General features: G+C 47.1%; 1 protein-coding gene across 1 annotated transcript in view; it reads right to left on the reverse strand.

The window, feature by feature from the left end:
• The window catches only part of LOC8025570 (ras-specific guanine nucleotide-releasing factor 2), a 110,131-nt gene extending 91,958 nt beyond the window's left edge, over nucleotides 1-18,173 (reverse strand). Inside the window, exons 1-3 of the mRNA XM_042288938.1 lie at nucleotides 18,026-18,173; nucleotides 14,449-14,532; nucleotides 13,095-13,198 (exon numbers count right to left, since the gene is read on the reverse strand). Of these exons, the coding sequence (XP_042144872.1) occupies nucleotides 13,095-13,198; nucleotides 14,449-14,532; nucleotides 18,026-18,163 (326 nt within the window). The 5' untranslated portion in view covers nucleotides 18,164-18,173. The remainder of the gene's footprint in view (nucleotides 1-13,094; nucleotides 13,199-14,448; nucleotides 14,533-18,025) is intronic.
• Between the last annotated feature and the right edge of the window lie 4,301 nt (nucleotides 18,174-22,474).

A 22,474-nucleotide genomic window follows, 5' to 3' on the forward strand; every position in this document is an offset into this window, starting at 1 on the left:
GAAAAGACGCGGGCCCCACAGTAGCCGGCGAAGCGGTGGCGCTGCGGTTCCAATAGGATCAGTTCCTTGCGCGTCGTCTGCTAGCCTTTTGCTCTGAAAGGGGTTAACACGCGGCCACCTAATGGTGAATTCCACTCGTAGATCCGGGGCGCTTTACAAAATCTGCGAGGGAGACTGAATTTCGCTCCTTGGGACCCGCTCCGAGTCGACAAGGTGAAGATGTACTTGCCTTTTTGGAGCGACTTCCCCCCCACCCCCCTCCTCCCCCGCTCCCCCTCGGCCGTTCAAAATGGCCGCTGCTCGAACTTGACGAGCCCACCAGCGGCTCAGCCGACTGATCTTCCCTACGACCAGTGACAACTGTCACTGCTTAACTGCAGAAACAACACGCGACACAGGCCGGGCGAAATTATACGTACCGCAGAGCCCATGTCACAAATAGCGAGAAAGACGTCCGCATTCGGCACCGTCACATACCTTTTGGCCGCCTCAAAGCGGCAGGGCACGCACAGCGATTGCCATCGGTGGAGTTCAGACTGCTGGTACGATTTTAATAAACACAGAGGTAACAAACCATCACTGGCCCGGTCGCTGCTTAATCTGTTCTTGCTTTATTGCACGAGAAAACGCCGGCGGCATGCAGTGTAAAAAAAAGTAAACAATCAGTGGTGGCAAAATGAACAGGCTTAACCCTGCGTCTGCCTCCTTCCGATTTTCTGCCGTTCTTTTTCCCGTCCCTCCTCTGACGATCACAGATGTCAGCGCTTACGGTTTACCACGCTCCGGTCCCGGCTTCATATCCCTGATCTACTCGAGGTAAAAGCGTTCGAGGCGTTACAATCCCGCGTAAACAACCGACGCATCCGAACAGATCCAGCTCAACCAACGGCCGGTCGCCGCTCTGCCCACCGACCTCGTTGCGCATGCGCCACCGCCGAGGGAGGGGAAATGACGTAGCGCGCTCTGTCAACTTCCGTGTAGATCTCTGAAATCCCGCGGACCAAGTTCGGCGGAGTTGGAGGCGCTCTACGGAGCGGGAGCTGCCAGAGATCTACGAAGGGAAGATGACCAAGTCGAGCTAGATCTGCGAGCGGAATATGCGCGCTCAAAATGGAGAGGTTTTGGAGCGCTCGAGATCTGCGAGCGGAATTCACCATAAGCCATCGTAGGACTTGCAAAGCAAATAATTAAAACTGAACGAAGTGTATTCAAAGGAAACGTGCGCACCAAAGCAAAAAATTAAATGCTAGTACATTATACAATGTTTCCTCGCCACGAAGTGCACATATCCTTGGTTCTAGCTCTTTTCTCTGGGGCACGCCTAAAAGCATCGGTCAAATACCAGAATTTTCTGCTTGCGCTTCCGGCTAGTGAAGTATAGTCGCTGATATGAAGCAACATGGACTTTTAGCAAACCGTTACTGTTTTCGCGTACCGTACTATCGGAGCCTTTGGAGCATGCTTTCAAGCTCGCGCTCGGGTGACGCCGTGACTGCGGGGGGCGTGTTTCAATCGCAACGCGGTGTTAGCGCCGCCTATCGGAATCGCTACAAAATGGAGCCGCCGCCTCCCGGGAGTTTCTCAACTGACCCTAATCTAAAGAAAAGAAACAAAACAAAAAAACAAAAAAAACGCTGCTTTGTGCATTTTTTATGTCGTCGTAAAGGTGAGGATGACAATGCGTTTTCATAAAATGCGGTTATAAGTGTATTGCGGTTTGATAAATAGAATGAATAGAGCTGCGACTTTTTTCTTTTCTATAATAAAGCCAAACGTACGGCAGTAAAAATCTAAAATAAAAGATGTTTTATGAACTTGCATCGACCAACACACTCTCTATAAACAAGCCACGTACGCAGAAATCAGATTTCCCTGAGGGGATCTCATCTACGTATGCGCAGTACCGACGGCAGTGCCACCACGTGGCGTGACGTCGTGAGCAGATGCGTTTTAATCAATGAAATGCTTTTTTTTTTTAAATGAAACACTAGATGCAAACATTTTGAACCCTTCCGTGCATTTCCCGCTAGATATAGCGGTAAAATTGACGTCACGTGACTTATAAACCAATTTAGTCTCCTCGCTATATTTAACGGAGCAATTTACATCGCGTGACCCAAACACCTTAACATTTCTCGCTCAATTTAGCGGGGGTTTTCTTTTTGTTTCTTCACCTCCGAGCGGAATGCGGAGATGCAAGTCGTCTGCTTCTTGCCCAGGTGTTGCGATGATGTTAGATCACCGAGCTCATACTGGCTTTGAGTGAAAGGATAGAGGCTAAACCTCAAAGCATCTAGCCGTGAGGTCTACCCGCTATCCTTCCAATCGGAGCCAATCAGAGCTCGACGACGTCCTGACGTCACCGCAACTCCTGAGCAAGACAAGCAGCAGACGACTTGCTCTCCGCATATGTCCCTCATCTTAGCAAACGTTAAAACCCCTGCCCTCGTAAATGCTTTATGAATTAACGACTTGCTTGAAAACAAAAACACATTTTGACTTGTCTTGACTTGACTTTTAGCGAGCACTCTGGCAACCATTCCTTTGCCCCTGCTGCGGTGCAAGGAAATCGTCTCCGATCGGTGTGTTTAGCGTCTTATTCTGCCCATGCATCGAAACGGGTCCCGAAGTGGTAACAGATGACGTCACAAACGCCAGGAGTGTCACGCTGTCGGATGTCGCGATCCTGGTGGCTGGTCGCGGAAGTTCCGACCAAAAAGTCAGAAGCGTCATCGGTAGGAAATCGAGGGACAACCATAACCATAGTGCTGCCCTTACGAATGAGCGAGCGAGCGGTCGTGATAAATTTGTTTAATGGCTGTCTGATTAGCTTTGCTGATCTTCATTTTCTACATCTTTTGCCCTACCTCCGATGATTCTTCTTGTAGCAAATTAGACCTGGGCAGCTGAGATTGCGGCATCGATGCGGTTGGTTGGACGTATACCCACATTGTTCGTTCATTCGTTCGGTTTTTCCGGCAAAAATGAATGATGATGACGATGCTGACCTGAACGCAGAGTTCTACGCCACGTTTATGGTGCCACCCTTTCAGTGCTGCCTTCTCGTCAACATGCATTCCTTCCATTACGTTTCCTAATGTGACTCTAACGCGCACCTTTAATGCGTGTTTCTTCGTACTTTTTGCTCGAAAATTTCCTGAATTTTATTTACAAATTCTACCTCTTGTTTTTCTTACACAGTGCACTTCATCCATCCATCCTCTTTATATGCCAGGCACATCAATTTACTTACTAGTATTTTGAGTTTTTGAGTTCTTATGCCTAACGTTGTATGAGGTTTACCCTATTCCACTATTTACCCTTCACTTAATTTTTTTTTTCTAAATATTTGTGCTGGATGTTTCTTCCTTCCCTTTATTCTCCCACCAACATTTTTCTTTATTATACGGACTGTACTAAGCGTATTTCTACTAAATGCATAGTAAGTTTTCGTACAGTAAGTAACTGTCATCCTTTTATACGTACTTCAAAAAGGTAAGATATTACAGTTATTCTTGGCAAAAGAGGTATTCCTTTAGATTACTAGATCACCCGACAGAAAAGTAATTAGACGTTGCTTGATAAGGTAATCGTTATCTTTCCGATTACTTCAGATTGTCAAAACTACAGGTTTTTCTGCCGGTTTGAAAACGTTTATTTTTGTACTGTACATTAGGGAGTTTTAGGGAACCGTTTTTTGCGCATCCCATACAGTACGAAGGGCCCTCCAGCACGCACTGCGCATACGCAACCGTAGAAGATTTGCACATGCGCACTTCGTGCCGGAGGGACCATCGTACTATAAGGAGGTGCTAAAAACGGTTTTCTAAAACTCTCTAATAGGGAGTTTTAGGGAACCGTTTTGCACATCCCATATGGTGCTATGGGCCCTCCGATACGCACTGCGCATGCGCTACCACAGAAGACTCGCGCATGCGCAGTTTGCACCGGAGAGCCCATCATACCGTATCGGATGTGCAAAAACAGTTCCCTAAAACTTTCTAATAGGGAGGTTTAGTGAACCGTTTTTGCACATCCCATACGGTACTTGGGTCTTCGGTACGCACTGCACGTGCGCGACCGCAGAGGACTTGCATATGCGCACTTCGTGCCGGAGAGCGTATCATACCGTATCGGATGTCCAAAAATGGTTCCCTAAAGCTTTCTAATAGGGAGCTTTATTGAACCGCTTTCCACATACCATACGGTACTTGGGCCTGTCAGTGCGCACTGCACGTGCGCGACCGCAGAAGACTTTCACATACGCACTTCGTGCCGGAGAGCCCATCATACCGTATCGGATGTGCAAAAACGGTTCCCCAAAGCTTTCTAATAGGGAGTTTTAGTGAACCGTTTTGCACATCCCATATGGTACTTGGGCCTTTCAGTGCGCACTGCGCGTGCGCGACCGCAGAAGACTTTCACATACGCACTTCGTGCCGGAGAGCCCATCATACCGTATCGGATGTGCAAAAACGGTTCCCTAAAGCTTTCTAATAGGGAGTTTTAGTGAACCGTTTTGCACATCCCATATGGTACTTGGGCCTTTCAGTGCGCACTGCGCGTGCGCGACCGCAGAAGACTTTCACATACGCACTTCGTGCCGGAGAGCCCATCATACCGTATCGGATGTGCAAAAACGGTTCCCTAAAGCTTTCTAATAGGGAGTTTTAGTGAACCGTTTTGCACATCCCATATGGTACTTGGGCCTTTCAGTGCGCACTGCGCGTGCGCGACCGCAGAAGACTTTCACATACGCACTTCGTGCCGGAGAGCCCATCATACCGTATCGGATGTGCAAAAACGGTTCCCTAAAGCTTTCTAATAGGGAGTTTTAGTGAACCGTTTTGCACATCCCATATGGTACTTGGGCCTTTCAGTGCGCACTGCGCGTGCGCGACCGCAGAAGACTTGCACATGCGCACTTTGTGCCGGAGAGCGCATCATACCGTATTGGATGTGCAAAAACGATTCCCTAAAGCTTTCTTATAGGGAGTTTTAGTGAACCGTTTTCGCACATCCCATACGGTACTTGGGCCTTTCAGTGCGCACTGCGCGTGCGCGACCACAGAAGACTTTCACATACGCACTTCGTGCCGGAGAGCCCATCATACCGTATCGGATGTGCAAAAACGGTTCCCTAAAGCTTTCTAATAGGGAGTTTTAGTGAACCGTTTTGCACATCCCATATGGTACTTGGGCCTTTCAGTGCGCACTGCGCGTGCGCGACCGCAGAAGACTTGCACATGCGCACTTTGTGCCGGAGAGCGCATCATACCGTATTGGATGTGCAAAAACGATTCCCTAAAGCTTTCTAATAGGGAGTTTTAGTCAACCGTTTTCGCACATCCCATACGGTACTTGGGCCTTTCAGTGCGCACTGCACGTGCGCGACCGCAGAAGACTTTCACATACGCACTTCGTGCCGGAGAGCCCATCATACCGTATCGGATGTGCAAAAACGGTTCCCTAAAGCTTTCTAATAGGGAGTTTTAGTGAACCGTTTTGCACATCCCATATGGTACTTGGGCCTTTCAGTGCGCACTGCGCGTGCGCGACCGCAGAAGACTTGCACATGCGCACTTTGTGCCGGAGAGCGCATCATACCGTATTGGATGTGCAAAAACGATTCCCTAAAGCTTTCTTATAGGGAGTTTTAGTGAACCGTTTTCGCACATCCCATACGGTACTTGGGCCTTTCAGTGCGCACTGCGCGTGCGCGACCACAGAAGACTTTCACATACGCACTTCGTGCCGGAGAGCCCATCATACCGTATCGGATGTGCAAAAACGGTTCCCTAAAGCTTTCTAATAGGGAGTTTTAGTGAACCGTTTTGCACATCCCATATGGTACTTGGGCCTTTCAGTGCGCACTGCGCGTGCGCGACCGCAGAAGACTTGCACATGCGCACTTTGTGCCGGAGAGCGCATCATACCGTATTGGATGTGCGAAAACGATTCCCTAAAGCTTTCTAATAGGGAGTTTTAGTCAACCGTTTTCGCACATCCCATACGGTACTTGGGCCTTTCAGTGCGCACTGCACGTGCGCGACCGCAGAAGACTTTCACATACGCACTTCGTGCCGGAGAGCCCATCATACCGTATCGGATGTGCAAAAACGGTTCCCTAAAGCTTTCTAATAGGGAGTTTTAGTGAACCGTTTTGCACATCCCATATGGTACTTGGGCCTTTCAGTGCGCACTGCGCGTGCGCGACCGCAGAAGACTTTCACATACGCACTTCGCGCCGGAGAGCCCATCATACCGTATCGGATGTGCAAAAACGGTTCCCTAAAGCTTTCTAATAGGGAGTTTTAGTGAACCGTTTTGCACATCCCATATGGTACTTGGGCCTTTCAGTGCGCACTGCGCGTGCGCGACCGCAGAAGACTTTCACATACGCACTTCGTGCCGGAGAGCCCATCATACCGTATCGGATGTGCAAAAACGGTTCCCTAAAGCTTTCTAATAGGGAGTTTTAGTGAACCGTTTTGCACATCCCATATGGTACTTGGGCCTTTCAGTGCGCACTGCGCGTGCGCGACCGCAGAAGACTTGCACATGCGCACTTTGTGCCGGAGAGCGCATCATACCGTATTGGATGTGCAAAAACGATTCCCTAAAGCTTTCTAATAGGGAGTTTTAGTGAACCGTTTTCGCACATCCCATACGGTACTTGGGCCTTTCAGTGCGCACTGCGCGTGCGCGACCACAGAAAAATTGCACATGCGCACTTCGTGCCGGAGAGCCCATCATACCGTATCGAATGTGAAAAAACGGTTCCCTAAAACTTTCTAATAGGGAGTTTTAGTGAATCGTTTTTGCACATCCCATACGGTACTTGGGCCTTTCGGTACGCACTGCGCATGCGCGACCGCAGAAGACTTGCACATGCGCACTCGTGCCGGAGAACCCATCATACCGTATCGAATGTGGAAAAACGGTTCCCTAAAACTTTCTAATAGGGTGTTTTAGTGAAACTGCTTTTGCACATCCCATACGGTACTTGGGCCTTTCAGTGCGCACTGCGCGTGCGCGACCACAGAAAAATTGCACATGTGCAGTTCGTGCCGGAGAGCCCATCATACCGTATCGAATGTGCAAAAACGGATCCCTAAAGCTTTCTAATAGGGAGTTTTAGTGAACCATTTTGCACATCCCATACGGTACTTGGGTCTTTCGGTATGCACTGCGCGTGCGCGACCGCAGAAGACTTGCATATGCGCACTTCGTGCCGGAGAGCCCATCATACCGTATCGGATGTGCAAAAACGGTTCCCTAAAGCTTTCTAATAGGGAGTTTTAGTGAACCGTTTTGCACATCCCATACGGTACTTGGGTCTTTCGGTACGCACTGCGCGTGCGCGACCGCAGAACACTTGCATATGCGCACTTCTTGGCGGAGAGCGTATCATACCGTATGGGATGTGCGAAAACGGTTCCCTAAAGCTTTCTAATAGGGAGTTTTAGTGAACCTTTTTTGGACATCCCATACGGTACTTGGGTCTTTCGGTACGCACTGCATGTGCGCGACTGCAGAAGACTTGCATATGCGTACTTCGTGCCGGAGAGCCCATCATACCGTATCGAATGTCCAAAAACGGTTCCCTAAAGCTTTCTATTAGGGAGTTTTAGTGAACCGTTTTGCACATCCCATACGGTACTTGGATCTTTCAGTGCGCACTGCGAGTGCGCCACCGCAGAAAAATTGCACATGCGCACTTCGTGCTGGAGAGTGCATCATACCGTATCGGATGTGGAAAGACAGTTCCTTAAAACTTTCTAATAGGGAGTTTTAGGAAACCGTTTTGCACATACCGTACGGTGCTATGGGCCCTTCGGTACGCACTGCGCATGCGTTACCACAGAAGGCTCGCGCATGCGCAGTTCGTACCGGAGAGCCTAACATACCGTATGGGATGTGCAAAAACAATTCCCTAAAACTTTCAAATAGGGAGTTTTAGTGAACCGTTTTTGCACATCCCATACGGTACTTGGGCCTTTCAGTACGCACTGCGCTTGCGCGACCGCAGAAGACTTGCACATGCGCACTTCGTGCCGGAGAGCGTATCATACCATATCGGATGTGCAAAAACGGTTCCCTAAAGCTTTTTAATAGGGAGTTTTAGTGAACCGTTTTTGCACATCCCATACGGTACTTGGGTCTTTCGGTACGCACTGCGCGTGCGCGACCGCAGAAGACTTGCACATGCGCACTTCGTGCCGTAGGGCCCATCGTACTGTATAAAAGGGGCTAAAAACGGTTCCCTAAAACTCCCTAGTAGGGAGTTTTAGGGAACCGTTTTGCACTTCCCATATAAACATGATGAAAAAACAGCCTCAGATAAACAGGGATGAAGAACGGGTAAAGACAACACAGGACAACGGCTGTTGTCCCATATGGTACTTGGGCCTTTTCTGTACGCCCTGCGCGTGCGCGACCGCAAAAGACTTGCGCATGCGCACTTCGTGCCGTAGAGCCCATCCTACCGTATCGGACGTGCAAAGACGGTTCCCTAAAACTTTCCAATAGGGAGTTTAAGGGAACCGTTTTGCACATCCCATACGGTGCAATGAGCCCTCCGATACGCACTGCGCATGCGCTACCAAAGAAGACTCGCGCATGCGCAGTTACTACCGGAGAGCCCATTTTGCCGTATCGGATGTGCAAAGACGGTTCCCTAAAACTTTCTATTATTCGATTTGAATCACCGAACTATGACCGGGTTTTTACGAATGCGATCGTACCGCATCGAGTCGAGCAGGGACCAATCACTCGTACCCCGTCGCTTTTGCTTCTTCCTCTTCTACACATCTAGGCACTACCAATCAAAATAGTCAAATTCTCGATGCGATGCGATACAATCACATCCATGTAAATGCAGCTAAGCTATACTTACCTTCTTAATTCAAAAATGTCGGTAAACCACTCTTCTGTCGGAAACTTGGTTCGAGGATTCCTTATAGCATCATTGCACAAAGGGCGCCATCAGAAAAGTAAGGGAAACATAGGTACGGTTACAAGTAATTTTAGCGCTTTTAAAAGTAATGGAATTACGCTTATGATTACTGTCCTATAAATGTATTAAAATCATTACAAACTATCTCTAAGAAAATTAAATTACAATAATTTTAATTCCTTGTATGGAGTACCGTACAAGTCTGCTAACTGCAGAGTAACTTGCTGACCGCATATTAACTGCCACCTTATTTGTGAATCTTTTGTTTACCGAATTGAAGTGGCGATGTGGACGGGCTGCTTTATGACAATGTTGACGAAGCAGCTTACGAAAACACGAAGACAAGCGAAAGTTGTAGAGACGAAAGCTTAACTAGCATCTGAAAATTTATATAAAAAAAGCCTAAGAACAGGAATTACCACACGCAAAAAAAAAAAAAAGACACACACAAAAAACAGTAAGAAACCAAATAGATTTTGGGTTACAAGAATCCCGATTCAGCAAGTGCTAAGATGCTCTAGCTGCATGCACAAGAAAGATGGAGTTTCTTAGTACTTGTATATTAAGAATGTATGTGGTCCGGGGCCTTTTTTGTTTGTTACTTTTTTTTTTGGAGCTAGAACTGGTGTTGCTGGGCTTTGTTTCTCCATAAACTTTAAGATATTAATTCAGCGTTCATCATTATTCTCATTTCGCTTTTCGTCGTGTTTTTTCTTGCGCTGTTTTGTTAACTTTTTTTTTATCGTTCTTCGTAACTGTAATTTTAAATGTAGAGTGACCACATTGAACATTACTCTTAACGCGAGTCGGAAAAGTGGGCACTTGCTTATAGAAGACTCAACATATCCCCGAATGTGCATTGAGGTAGTGGACTTTAGCTGATGAAAATTGAAGACAAAGGTTCTTTTTTGTAAAGAAACGTGACCAACAAGCTTGTCAAGGTCAACGGCGGACGTGTTCACAGACGACCGTTTTAGGGATGTTTGTAACGCGTGGCGCCATCTCACGACAGGCGCCGCGAGCGAAGGAATGCCGTCTGCTCGACGCTGACGACCGAGTGCCCCTCCTCTGCTGAGACCCGGTAAGTTTTTTTGATCCCCATTTGTGCGCAGAAAGAGAGCTATTTCTTAAAAATTCTGAAGGTAGAATCCGCCACCTTCATGCACATTCGTTGAAAGTTTGAGCTTTCTGCGTAGAGGTGCCGAATTTTCCGGCTCGTTTTACAGCACCAGATCCACTGCGGTCACCCTATAAAAGCCTGCATACTTCTCTCTCGCTCTCTATCTTCCCTACTTCTCGGCTCTTCCAAACACGATCATGTTAGCTCACCTCTCTCCATCTCTCTACCCTACCCGCTCACTTTCCTTCTCCCTCTCCTGTTCGACAAGAGCCGGATGTCGTCAGAGGGGGCACTCGGGCTCGCTTCCCGATTCCCTAAAGTCCACTCTAATTTGCGTAACTTCGCGAGCAATTAAGCCTGAACCTTCAGAACCTCCGAACGAAATCCGATTGGAGTGCGAAGCATAGCTCTGGACATCTGAGCGTGGTCGACGTCAAGTTTCCTCTCCTCCCCAATTCCCTCTTTCTCCCTCATTCGTTTCAGTGCGCCTGGCTTTCCTTTCCCGCGCCCCCCTTCGGTCCCCATTTCAAATCCCGGTTGTACCACTCCAAACTTGAATGACATGTCCGCGCCCCGTATTGCCGTGTTGGCATCGGGACTGTCCAAACGCGAGTCGACAAGATCGAATCCCCATTTTTTTGTGAAGGAACAGACGATCGCGTCTGGTCCAGGCTTGTACGAGGGCTATTAGGACTAATCGAATTACTGGCAGCCAATTAGTTCAGCTCTCTACCGAAAGGAAAACAAAAATAATTGTGTTATATGATTTGGCTGATAAAGATGTCATGACTTGCTTATACTGTAAAGTCGTATAAAAGTTCTTATATTGTGATGTATGATGTTTGATGTTTATTGGACGCATTCATAAATTATTCTTTTTTTTACTAGGTTATTAGCATTAGTTTCGCTTATATAATCAATTTTAAATAATTTGAGCACTATTTATTTCATTAATTATTTCCTACAGCTGCAGGAAGACTTCTGATAAATGCACGCAATTATAACTAATATGATTACTGGCCATTGATTACTCTGTACATGAGAAATCGTTTACTAATTATATTAGCACTAGTTGTTTAGTTACTTCTTTCCTAGTAGAAAGTGACACACTTCAGACGAGTATATTTAATTAAACGTATAATTAAAACAAGTAAATCGTGAGATACGTGACACAAGGAATAAATAACCTACTTAAACTGACCAAAAAAACAAAAAAAAAGTGAAAGCCGTTTACAAATCCCTGTAACGCCGAATTGGAGCGCAGCTCTTGAGGAGGAGGAGTGAAGGGTACTGAGGGGAGGGTAGACCCCTCCCCCTTCTCCTCCTCCTCCCCTCATTCTTTAATATGCTCCGGGGGGGTGTCACGTGACTTCGGGGAGGGGGTCACGTGACCTCGGGGAGGCGTGACCTGGGGGTGACCTCAAGGCCACGTGACCCCAAAGGTGACCCCCACGTGACCTTGGGGGTCACGTGACCTGGAGGGGTCACGTGACCTCGGGGGGTCACGTGACCTCAGAGGGGTCACGTGACCTCAGAGGGGTCACGTGACCTGGGGGTCACGTGGGGTCACGTGACCTTGAGATGACCTTGGAAGGGGTCACGTGACCTTGGGGGTCACGTGACCTCGGGAATCACGTGACCTTGGGGAGGCGACCACGTGACCTCGGGGGTCACGTGACCTCAGAGGGGTCACGTGACTTGGGGGTCACGTGACCTTCAAAGGGTCACGTGGGGTCATCTTGGGGTCACGTGACCTTGAGATGACCTTGGAAGGGGTCACGTGACCTCGAGGGGTCACGTGACCTTCAGGGGGTCACGTGGGGTCACGTGACCTTGATATGACCTTGGGAGGGGTCACGTGACCTTGGGGGTCACTTGACCTTGGGATGACCTTGGTTACGCCGACGCCGACGCCGACGGCGACGGCAACGCCGACGCCGACGGCGACGCCGCTCAAGCCGGGAACGGGCCCCTAAGAGCTGCGCTCTAAAACACACAAAAAACCATCAACAGCAGATAAATTGACGTTTTACGAAATCAAGGTGAATAAAATAAGACCGACGAGGACGAGAATGCCATTCGAACATTGGCGGGACACTTGTGCCCAGTTTGTGCCCCGTGCTCATCCAACACTATAACTAGAGTAGCAATTAACCCCGTACACTGGCACTTGGACACGGACATTACGTCCGTGTCCAAGACACGGTCCGTACACTGCGTGTCCAAGACACGCAGTGTACGGGACACGGACATTACGTCCGTGTCCCGTACACTGGCACTTGGACACGGAGATTGGACACGAACATTACGTCATCGTTCGGCAGGGCCTCGTGTCCAATCAAGCGCGTCCAAGGACGCCCGTCGTCGGCCTCGGGCATTACCACCTATAGACCTTTTCCACAAGGGCGCCGCCATCTTGAATTGACGTCACTTCCAGTATGGACGAAAACGTAACTTTGCCGTTGCCACGCCAATAGAAGACATTTAGGATATAAGCCTAACCGTCACACATTCTCGTTTTGGCTCGCCTCTATTTTTTTACTAGTTACAGGTTGAAACGTTTTACTTTTTTTTCGTCGCCCATACTGGAAGTGACGACAATTCAAGATGGCGGCGCCCTTGTGGAAAAGGTCTATACAGGAGACGAGTGGCAAGCACGCCGAAAATCGAAACGAGAGCATACGGAGGGCAAGTTCGTCTGCTTCTATTGGCAGGGGTGGCGGTGACGTCAGAACGACGCTGAGCTCTGATTGGCTATCGAGGCAGCTCGCTTTGAGGTTTACCCACTATCCTTCCAATCGGAGCCAATCAGTGCTCGGCGTCGTGCTGACGTCACCACAACCCCTGCAAAAAGAAGCAGACGAAACTTGCGCTCGGTACAGGCGATGTGAGGATGAATGTTTGGCGCGGCAGGATTGACTCGATGGTAAAATGAGCGTCGGGTGGGGTGGTGCTTGGAGTGAAGCGGAAAACATAGTTCCGGCCTTGGGAAGTGCTTTTTCGGTGGTGCCTTACCTGTTCCGCTTTCTCATGTTCTCGGCGTGCGGCGAGCTGATGTACTCTGCGACGATCTGTTTCCAGCGTCGCCGACAGAGCCAGCCGCGAAAGAAACTCTGCACCTGAAGCAGACGGAGCGGCAAGTTTTTGGTCAAGATGCTGTCACGGGGAGCTTGGAGTCGCATATACTATCTAAAACGTACCCCGGTTCTTAAAAAAAGTGTTGTTTTTTTGTAGTTGAGTGTTTCTGTATCGGGGGGAAAGTCCGTGCCTTGTGCGCCAGAACAATGGGCGTGATGAAAAGGTAAGAACGACAGGCGAGAGAAAACAACTGTAAAGGCAGCGCCGCACTGGAAGCGGAATGACATCATAGACCAGGGAGTGGTGCACGATTACGCCAGAGCCGGGAGAAATGTGTGCTTCTGTTATCCGTGCATTCCCGGTGGCACGTAACGCTGTGTTACGTGACGCTGAGTCGAGAAATGTCACATTGCTCTAACTTCAGGTGATGTTACGTCGCTTGACCACGTCGTGTGACGTCACGCTGTGACGTCATGGTATCGCGTGACGTCCCGATTTTAAACCTTAACATGACGTGAAGTTTAATGTTTTGTGAACAAACATAAACCACGTCTCCTTAAATGCTGCATTGCATGTATTTATAGGACCTTGAAGATAAAGGGTACGTCGCTGCCCATTTCGTAGTTATGGCGTCTTCTTGACATGTATTCGACGATGCGTTTCATCATGAGTGATGCCATGTGCAATATTTAGAGCTTAAACGACCCAAAAACGTTTGATATTCATAACTGCTTTAAAGGGAGACTGAACTTCGCCAAAACCTTTTTGTTCAATGCTTGGAAAGGATACACATGTTATAAAATGAGCTCCCCCGCCGCGTTAAGAAAAAAATAAAACAAACAAACAAATAGCACGTTACGTCTTGAGACATATTTTCAGTTAGGAGCGATTCTGATATTTCGCAAGGTCGACTCAAAATAGAAGCTTGCTTCAGAATGACTCCTAGGAACACTGAACTCCGTAATATATAATATTTTTAAAATGTCTGGACGGAACACGCATATCGCGCAACAGGGTTTCCTCGAAAAGAAACAATAATTACCGCAATATTTACGACTCGAAATTCATTTTGAGTCAGAAGAATTTTTAAGACATGCAACAATTTTGGCACGTCGTTCCGAAACAGAAGCAAGTAGGGGCACGCCGCAAACTCAAAATAAACCTCGCGTCTTAAATTTTTCACATTTTTTGTTTCGTACAATGAAAGCGGGTTTTCTTTGTTACACAAACCGCTATCTATGCACTTAGAAAAAAAATAGTTCAGAGTATTTTAAAAGAAGATATTACTTACTTTTTTGATTTTCTTGATCTCTTCGCTGTCCTCGTCCTCGCTGCGGTTGGGGGTCAGGCGCCACTCCTTTTTCAGCGCGCACAACTGCACGGCATGGGCCAATGGGACCAATCAGAAGGAAGGTCATTGCACCGCCTCACACACACACTCCTCGCGCGTGTCACAAAAGAAGAAAAAAATAAAAGGTTAAGCTGGACCCAACAAACTGCCCAACAAACGGCATTTGTTGGGACTCAAACTGGACCCAACAAATGCCGTGCACGGCAAAAAAAGGTTGCATGCATTAAAGAGAAAGAAATAAAGAGAGAAGGAAAGAAAGAAAAAACAGAAGATTGGTGAAAGCTTTGGGTTGCTCGCGTTCGTATTCCGTGAGGAAATCAACCACGCACACAGCACGGCTTCCCTCCTCGACTCCTCCTTTTTTATTTTTGGGAGGTTGGGGAGCGACAACAACATTGGAGGCCAGCAGAGCGGATGAATGGTTGTCCGGACTCATGAGACGTTCACGCTCGTAACCTCTGTCCAAGTCTGGAATTTGAGTGTAACCTTAATCTGGACGAAGAAAGAAAAAAAAAAAAGAACAGAACATGTTTTATGGCGAAGCGGTACCGGAGGAAACTTCCATGTCCGATTACCGAGCAAAGCATCTGTTGAGTCCTATTGAGCCCATTAACCGCACTTTGAAAGGAAATCTGTAATATTTATAATAGGCTTTTGTGTTTTCAGATAAAACCCCCATCGGCGGATTTATCCGAAGTGGGAGAAAACAACAACAACAACAAAAGCCTGACTGGATTTTTCTTAAGAAGCGGTCTGCGCATTTGCAGGCCCTCATCACAGGGCGGCGAAAGCTCGAACTACATTTGACGCCCAAAAGAGAAGTTGCATTACCCCTCCTGCCTCTTCCGCAACTCGTCTGAGTCGCGGAGGAGGCAGGGGAGGTAGCGCAACTCCCATTCCGAACGCCAACCGTAATTCGAGCTTTCGCCGCTCGATGTCGTCTTTATGTTGAAAAGGTCTAATGGAATTTGTCCTTGACTAAGATAAACCATCTTTATCTACAGGCGTGTTTTGGATTGACACGGGTCACAGCTGCCACTGAACAGTCCACGAAGCCATTTTTTGTACCCTCCCTTTACGTCGGTTTTTTTCGTCTTTTTTCTTATCGTTACTGGGACCTGACGACTTTTCGGAACCGCGACAAGGACTTGAGGAATCAATTGCCCGTGTTTTGGTCTCTTCAACATCAAACTCGATTAACTCCGATTTATTGTCTGACACTGAAAAGTGACACTGAAAAGTGACACTAAAAATACCAATCTCCATAAAAAAAAAAAACATCAAAAGTCTTCGAATTAAAAAAAGAAAAAAACAACAACAGCCGAGAAGTCGTTTTTTTTTAATCAAATATAGAACAGTCTCTCAGACGAGCTAGAACACGCCAGCACAATCGTCTCATTTGTCGACGGAATATTGTTGCAATCAAATGAAGCTTCGTCCGAGTCGTTTGTTAATTCTCCCTCGACAACTGAATTAAGCATACGACGCCGCCCATTTGTAGCAAAGTGAGCGGTGATTTTTTAATGCGTTCCGGTTACTACTCTCGTCCGAATCTCTATTCTTTATTTTTCGTAAAAATTCAGGTGGACCTATTCGCCGTGCATGCTTGATTGACTGGCCTGGGACTGGCGCAGATACACGACTTGGCAGATTTGTTATAGTCGCCGATAACTTAAGAAACGTAGAGCGTGTGGGACCCTGGGATGGCAGCGGAAGCTGATAACGACGCCGTAAAACGAATTAGGCCGAAAAACGAATTAAGCGGAATAACGAATTACGCCGAATAACGAATTACGCCGAAAAGCGAATTACGCCGAAAAGCAAATTACGCCGAATCACGAATTATGCCGAATAAGGAATTACGACGCAAAAAACATAAACGTGGTGAGCCATATGCCCTGGGCTCCTTAAGCTCTCAGAGACTACAGTAGCACAGCACGCTGTCCAGCTTTGTTGTCCCCCGCGTCTAAACGGTGTGACCAAAGTATGCAAAATAGCGATTTAAATTTTTTTTGTTACTAGTAACCGAGAAGACGGCGGCAAAAACAAAACGATACGCAAAAAGGTACGCAGTACATTTCTTCATTACTTCAGTCTGAGACATCTGGAGCGTATTCTTTCCCGCAAAACATAACGAAAATCCAATCGCTGAAATCTACAGTGAGCTTCGTGGTGAATGATTGCAACAAAAATATGCTCGAATCTATAAAAAAAAAAAAGCCAACACGGCCTGCAAGTTTGTCTGCTTTGTGTTTGCTCTCCAGATGAGCCCATGTGCTTTTGTTTCCCCTGACCTCTCAAGCAATGATGGCGCGAGCCATTGTCCGCCACGTCGTCGCCTATTATCTCTGTCTGACGTGTCCCCCATCTCTGCGTGCCGCTGCGCGCAAAGCGCATTTTAAAGCACTTGCTCGCCGTTTAGTCACGCACGGAGTAGCGAGTTTCTCACTATTGCCGTGATATCCTAGGATATCCCTAGTGAAATATTTTGTATATATGTGTATGGCAGTAGTTTGGGATGTGAGACGAGATCAGACGTGTTTGAAAAGTATAAAAAAATTACATCTCTTTGTTCGACGTGAGCGCGTTGTTGAAGTTGAATAAAAACACCCTCCCAGCCTGGATGTTCCAAGAAGCACGGCACTAACTTCGTTCCCTGTGCGTCGGGGCGCGTTTACACCATACCTTTGTCTTGTGGTGCGGAGTACATCGGCCAGACAGGGCGCTGCATTAACCACAGGCTACGCGAACATGAGAAAGAGGTCGGAGGGAGGGAGTCACAACACCCGATTTCTGTCCGCAATAGGGCCTGCTCCTCATGTCGCCCTGGATTCTCTTCGGCAAGAATCCTAGGTTCTAACGGAGGTCTCTGCGGCCGAGAGATAATCGAGTCCTACGCGATAATGCACGCATCCCGAAATGTCTCGGCGCCCTCTCTTTCTTTTTCCACGAAAGACGCGGCCTACCTTCGCCCGCAGTTGATGGCCTTGACAAGAACCCCGCGGGCCTAAATCGTCCGTCCCGTGATGTCGTTTCAAGCGGCTTCGCTTCTTTGCGGCTTTTCTCCTGGCCTTTCTTCTTCCCCGCGAGAAATATTCCTGTCTGAGTCACCTTTATCCACTCCCAACCACCCCTCACCTTTCCATGTTCCCGCTTTTCGCCCTCCCCCTTTCCGTCTCTGGGTCTCTTGGGCCGGGTGCCGGTGCCTAATAAAGCTATTTGTTTTGAAAGTCGAAAGAGGAGCTGTTCTGTCCGTCCCTATGTTTATTCTTTCTGTTTTTATTTACAACTCTTTGTCACCTATTACTTATTGAGCTGGCTAAAGAATGCACAACCTCTGTTAGTTGTTTGACTATGATAGTTCTCCTAAAACCACGTTGACATACGATTATAATATTATTCATTGCGATAATCAAAGAATACAAAGGCACATCGTCTCATTACATAATAATAATAATAAAAAAAAATAAAACGGTCGGCACGGCTCTTTAGGTTCTTGCCCACTGGTGAGGCTCACCTCTGCCCTGAGTTTCTTGATCTCGACGGTGAGCTCCTCGCACTGCTGAGTGTACTGCCACTTGGCCGTCTTCTCGCTCTCCACGATCTGGACCAGGTGCAGGTGCTTCTGCTCCAGTTCTTCCTTCTGCAGCAGCATCTTGCTGAAGCTGAACAAGAGAACACAAAAAAACAGCAAACACACACACATTCATTTCGGGTCCGCCTTAAACGAGCGCTTCGGAACCGTGCTGTTGAAAAAGTCGATCGTGCAGCGATAAGGCACACCGACGCCCTCCCTATTCGCGTCTGCAGCTCGACGCTCGCCCTCCCGCGGCGGAAATGGGAAGCGCTTTAGTGAGGGTCCCTCGATTCTCCTGCTTAGCGGGCACGGCGGAACTGCTCGGCATCATGGCTCGCGAAATGTCATTTCCGAACGCAAACAACACTCTTCGCTGCACCAACGTAGTGTTGCAGCCGGTATGGGATTGTTCCTTTCTGAAGAGTTTTAGTATTGCCCATAGAAGCAAACGCAAGCGGTGGGCGTTTGCGTTCGAGTTGCGTGCCCCACGTTGTGCGTGCCCCACGTTGTGCGTGCGCCTCATCGCCATGCGCCATCCAAGACCGCAATTTCTGGCTGCCTGCACGCGAAGTGTGGAACACGCAAAGCTAACGCAAACACACATCACTAGCATTCGCTCGTATACGCAATACTAAAACTCACTACTGTACGACATCTTGTAAACCCTGAGATGGGGAACGATAAAAAAAACGGGTTTACAAGAGGCCGATTAATTACCAGCTCTCCTGTACTCTATCACTGCACTCTATCACTACTGTTTCACCGGCTTCCAGTGCCAACGAAACGTGCTGCAGTGAGCAGACGTGCAAGCAGGTAGGGGTTCCTCAAAATGGAAAGGCTGATAGGTAAAACGACGAAGCGTAAAAATGGAAGTAACTAAATGTTATGAAAAGACTGGTAATTAAAAGTAAAGGTTTTTATTTTTTATCTCTTTTTATTTTACTTTTGGGCATTTGGTCTGGAAGGATATTGGCGGCGACATTGGACGTTTTACCGATTGTCAAAAGTAGCGACTTTGATGGAAAAATATACTTTACCCACAATTAATATAATTTTACATGGATTTCTCACATTAGCTAGAATGTTTTAATTGATTTTAGACTATCTTTATTTTATTACTTGGTAATTAAAAATGCTGCAATTGGCGCCAGTAATGATCATTTGCACACTTTTGATTGTCATTTTGTTCGCCCGTTTGAAATTAGATCACAAGCAACAAATTATATTAGAGCTTGAAAAATTACGTATTAAAATATCTGATATTGAATATTATTATTATTAAAGGGAAGATGGGGCACTTCTACATTTGAGAAAAAACGCTTGAATTGCGTTCATTTGGCCTTTAGAATAACAGATATCAAAATTATATTTCAATGCGACGCGCCGGAGAGCCACAAGAGCAATTTCAAAATAGGGCTGAAGCCCCGCCCCCCTAGCCTTGGGCAGCCAAAAGAGCCGTCGATGACGTCACGGACAGCGACTGTCTTTCGCGTTTTTCTCGCGTTTAACAATACTTACGCAGTAAATGGTTTGGGTATTCGGGTTCACGGGGTAAAAATACACTAGAATTCACTTCTAACTAATTTTTTCCAAGAAGCTCCGTAGCTTCCCTTTAATACAAATCGTGGCAATTTATGCCCCCAATTAATGCCAAGATCACAAAAATACGCCATTTAATCATAATAGTCTTTCCAGAAAGGTATAATTTTGTTTTATTTTTAGCATATCAAAAATTCTCACATCGTTTTCAACATAGACAAACAGTCAAACACTAGATGTAACATAGATTCCTATATGCGTCACGCGTTGCTAAAACACACCCACAAACAAACTTCAGCTGTCTGACTCGGATTCCGTCTTTGGGTTGTTGCAGTGAGAACAGCGTTTATTAATTTATATATCTTGTGGACATATTGTAGAAATTAAGATTATTCTCTTATTCTTGTGCTGTGAATAATGTTAAGCCAATTAATCATCTAAATACCCCAAAAACCCACTAAAAGGCCCGCATTTCATGATTTCCCATGACAATGATCTGAGCGAGAAAAGGCAGCGAGAACGCACAAATATCAGCACTGATTTTTTTCAACTACAAACCAGGGTGTCGCACCGAACCCGAACCGGAAACCAGATTAAAACCGCTATTTTTGACCGAACCGGTACAAAACCGAAACCCAAAATCGAACGCTTCATACTGAACCCGAACCGGAACGAAACCATAATGTGATGTGGCGGTTACCGGTTCAACGAAAGCGGTTCAAGGCCAATTTTGTCAATAATTGATCTCAATGAAAAAAGTTGTGGGCGTATTTCTTTCTTATATTTCCAAGAATAATCCTAGATACTGTCAGATATTTTTAGCTTTTGTTTTTATTGCATACGTAATAAAAAAAAATGCATCACCATCTAAAGCAAAGACACAAAGAGAACGCGTGGTCAGCGAGCTCACTCATTTCCTGCCTCTACTTAGACATCTGGAGAGCTCCAACTTTACTTTGCTGCTTGGATTGACCCTGGCGGCGCGGTAGCGGCGGTGGCGATTTCAAAGCACCGCTTCGCCGCTTGGCGGCAGCCCTGAGGCGGGGTGGTAGTTTCAAGATGGCGGAAGAGACGGGGATAGATTCTCCTAGATTTCCCGTGCGCCTGCTCGCTGACGCCAGTCAGCGCGCTAAAAATGATTTATTTGTCTACAAATTCGAAGCACTTAGGGAGGGATCATATTACAGGTGACGGAGATGTTGATGCACGTTAGGAAAACGAGCATGCTGATATTTAAAAGTTGCAGAAACCTCAACTCGCGAAGCTTTGTGATGGGCGAGCGCGTTTTAGACACCTCCACTGTTTGTGGCAGAATATTTTTAAGGGTGATGAAGATATCGTGTTTGCGCTTTGTCTGGCCATTAGGGCTCTAAAAAGTGAGCCGCGCACGGTGACCGTCCAAGCTTCGGTAGACCAGCGTTCACAGTATTGATGTCTTCGTGTCACAGGCTCGCAACTCGCTTCTCACCGACTCGGTTTTAGTGTATTACAACACGTGATCAAGCTGCTCTCTGGTTATTGATCCGAAGTTTGTTACCGCAGGCTACTGTGCGGTGTAGCATTACAACCGGAAGCTCGCGCTGCGGCTTTGAAGCACACTTTTCAGCGCGCTCCAGGAGCGTTGCCGTGGTCACGGTAGCCAATGGTGGCCTGCGGTAACGCTACGCTAAAACTGCCCATTAAAACAATCGGCATATTTAGTGGTTTTATTTATTGCTATATAAAAATTTATATTTTAATATACCGTACATTTTTTGTGCCGTGGTATCTGCAACATTGCGGCTTCTCTGTCCAAAACTGCACGTTTTAAGCTCTCGTCACGAACGGCTAGCTGACACAGACGAGCCTAAAATGCTTCCAGCATTTCTTTATTTGCTTTGTAATTACCTGAAAGCATGTGCGCGTGCTCTGTCTTTTGAAAGTGTTTGAAATAAATGGTCATGTTCCTTGTAACGGCTTTAAAACAAGAACCCATTCTCGATGTGTATTGCTCAACATACCGTTGCGCAACGAGTTTTCTCCTACTTAGGTCAAAGAATAGACTTTTCCTAGACTGCACGCTAGAGCTCTACATTATTAGGTAGTTTTCTTAGGACGTTGTAGCCGTCCCGCAACGCTTTCCGCAACCCGCTACGGTACCCGGAACTCTACAGTCAAGGCTATCGGCGCGCAGGCGCAGTAGTAACTTCGTTGCGGAGGGCTTAACGGAGGGGGAAACGCGGTCTACGGAAACTCCCTATTAGCAGGAGTATTTGCCGTCACGTTGAGCACAGATTGAGCTGCGGCCATCCATGAGACAAGAAATTCGCAGCGTATGCGATATACGAAAGGTCCCTAATGAAATTAGACATCTCGGTCCTTTGCGCAAGGCTGTTGCAAGGCAGAGCACGAGAATTCATGTTTTAACTCCCTCAAATTTTTTCGTTAAAACGGCTTCACGCATCAAGGCCGACAGTCCCCGCTACCGTTTCCGCGCTGCCGCCGTTCGTCCGCGAGAGGGCGAGCGGCGGGCTGCAGTTGCGAATTTCATTTAAGAGGCTCGTTTACGACAGCCTTTCCTTGCGAAAAAATATGGTTACCGGTTTTCATTTAAATGCTCGAAGTGCAACAAACAAGTATGACGACATAGATGTATTTCTAGATTCTCTCGACCACAAGTTTGATGTGCTGGCCTTTTTAGAAACTTGGTATATTAATAGCAATGACGCCGTTCATTTTTAGGGTTATAAATGTGAGGGAGTGTGCTGTATTGATCGAAGGGGAGGAGTCGTTTTCCTTTACTTTCGCGATAACCTGCCCTACGAGGTTATACCTAAATATTCAAAGCTTAATGACTGCTGTGAATCGCTT

Source organism: Ixodes scapularis, unplaced genomic scaffold (assembly GCF_016920785.2).
Source record: "Ixodes scapularis isolate PalLabHiFi unplaced genomic scaffold, ASM1692078v2 PGA_scaffold11__112_contigs__length_91849675, whole genome shotgun sequence".
In the NCBI taxonomy this organism is placed as follows: Eukaryota; Metazoa; Arthropoda; class Arachnida; order Ixodida; family Ixodidae; genus Ixodes; species Ixodes scapularis.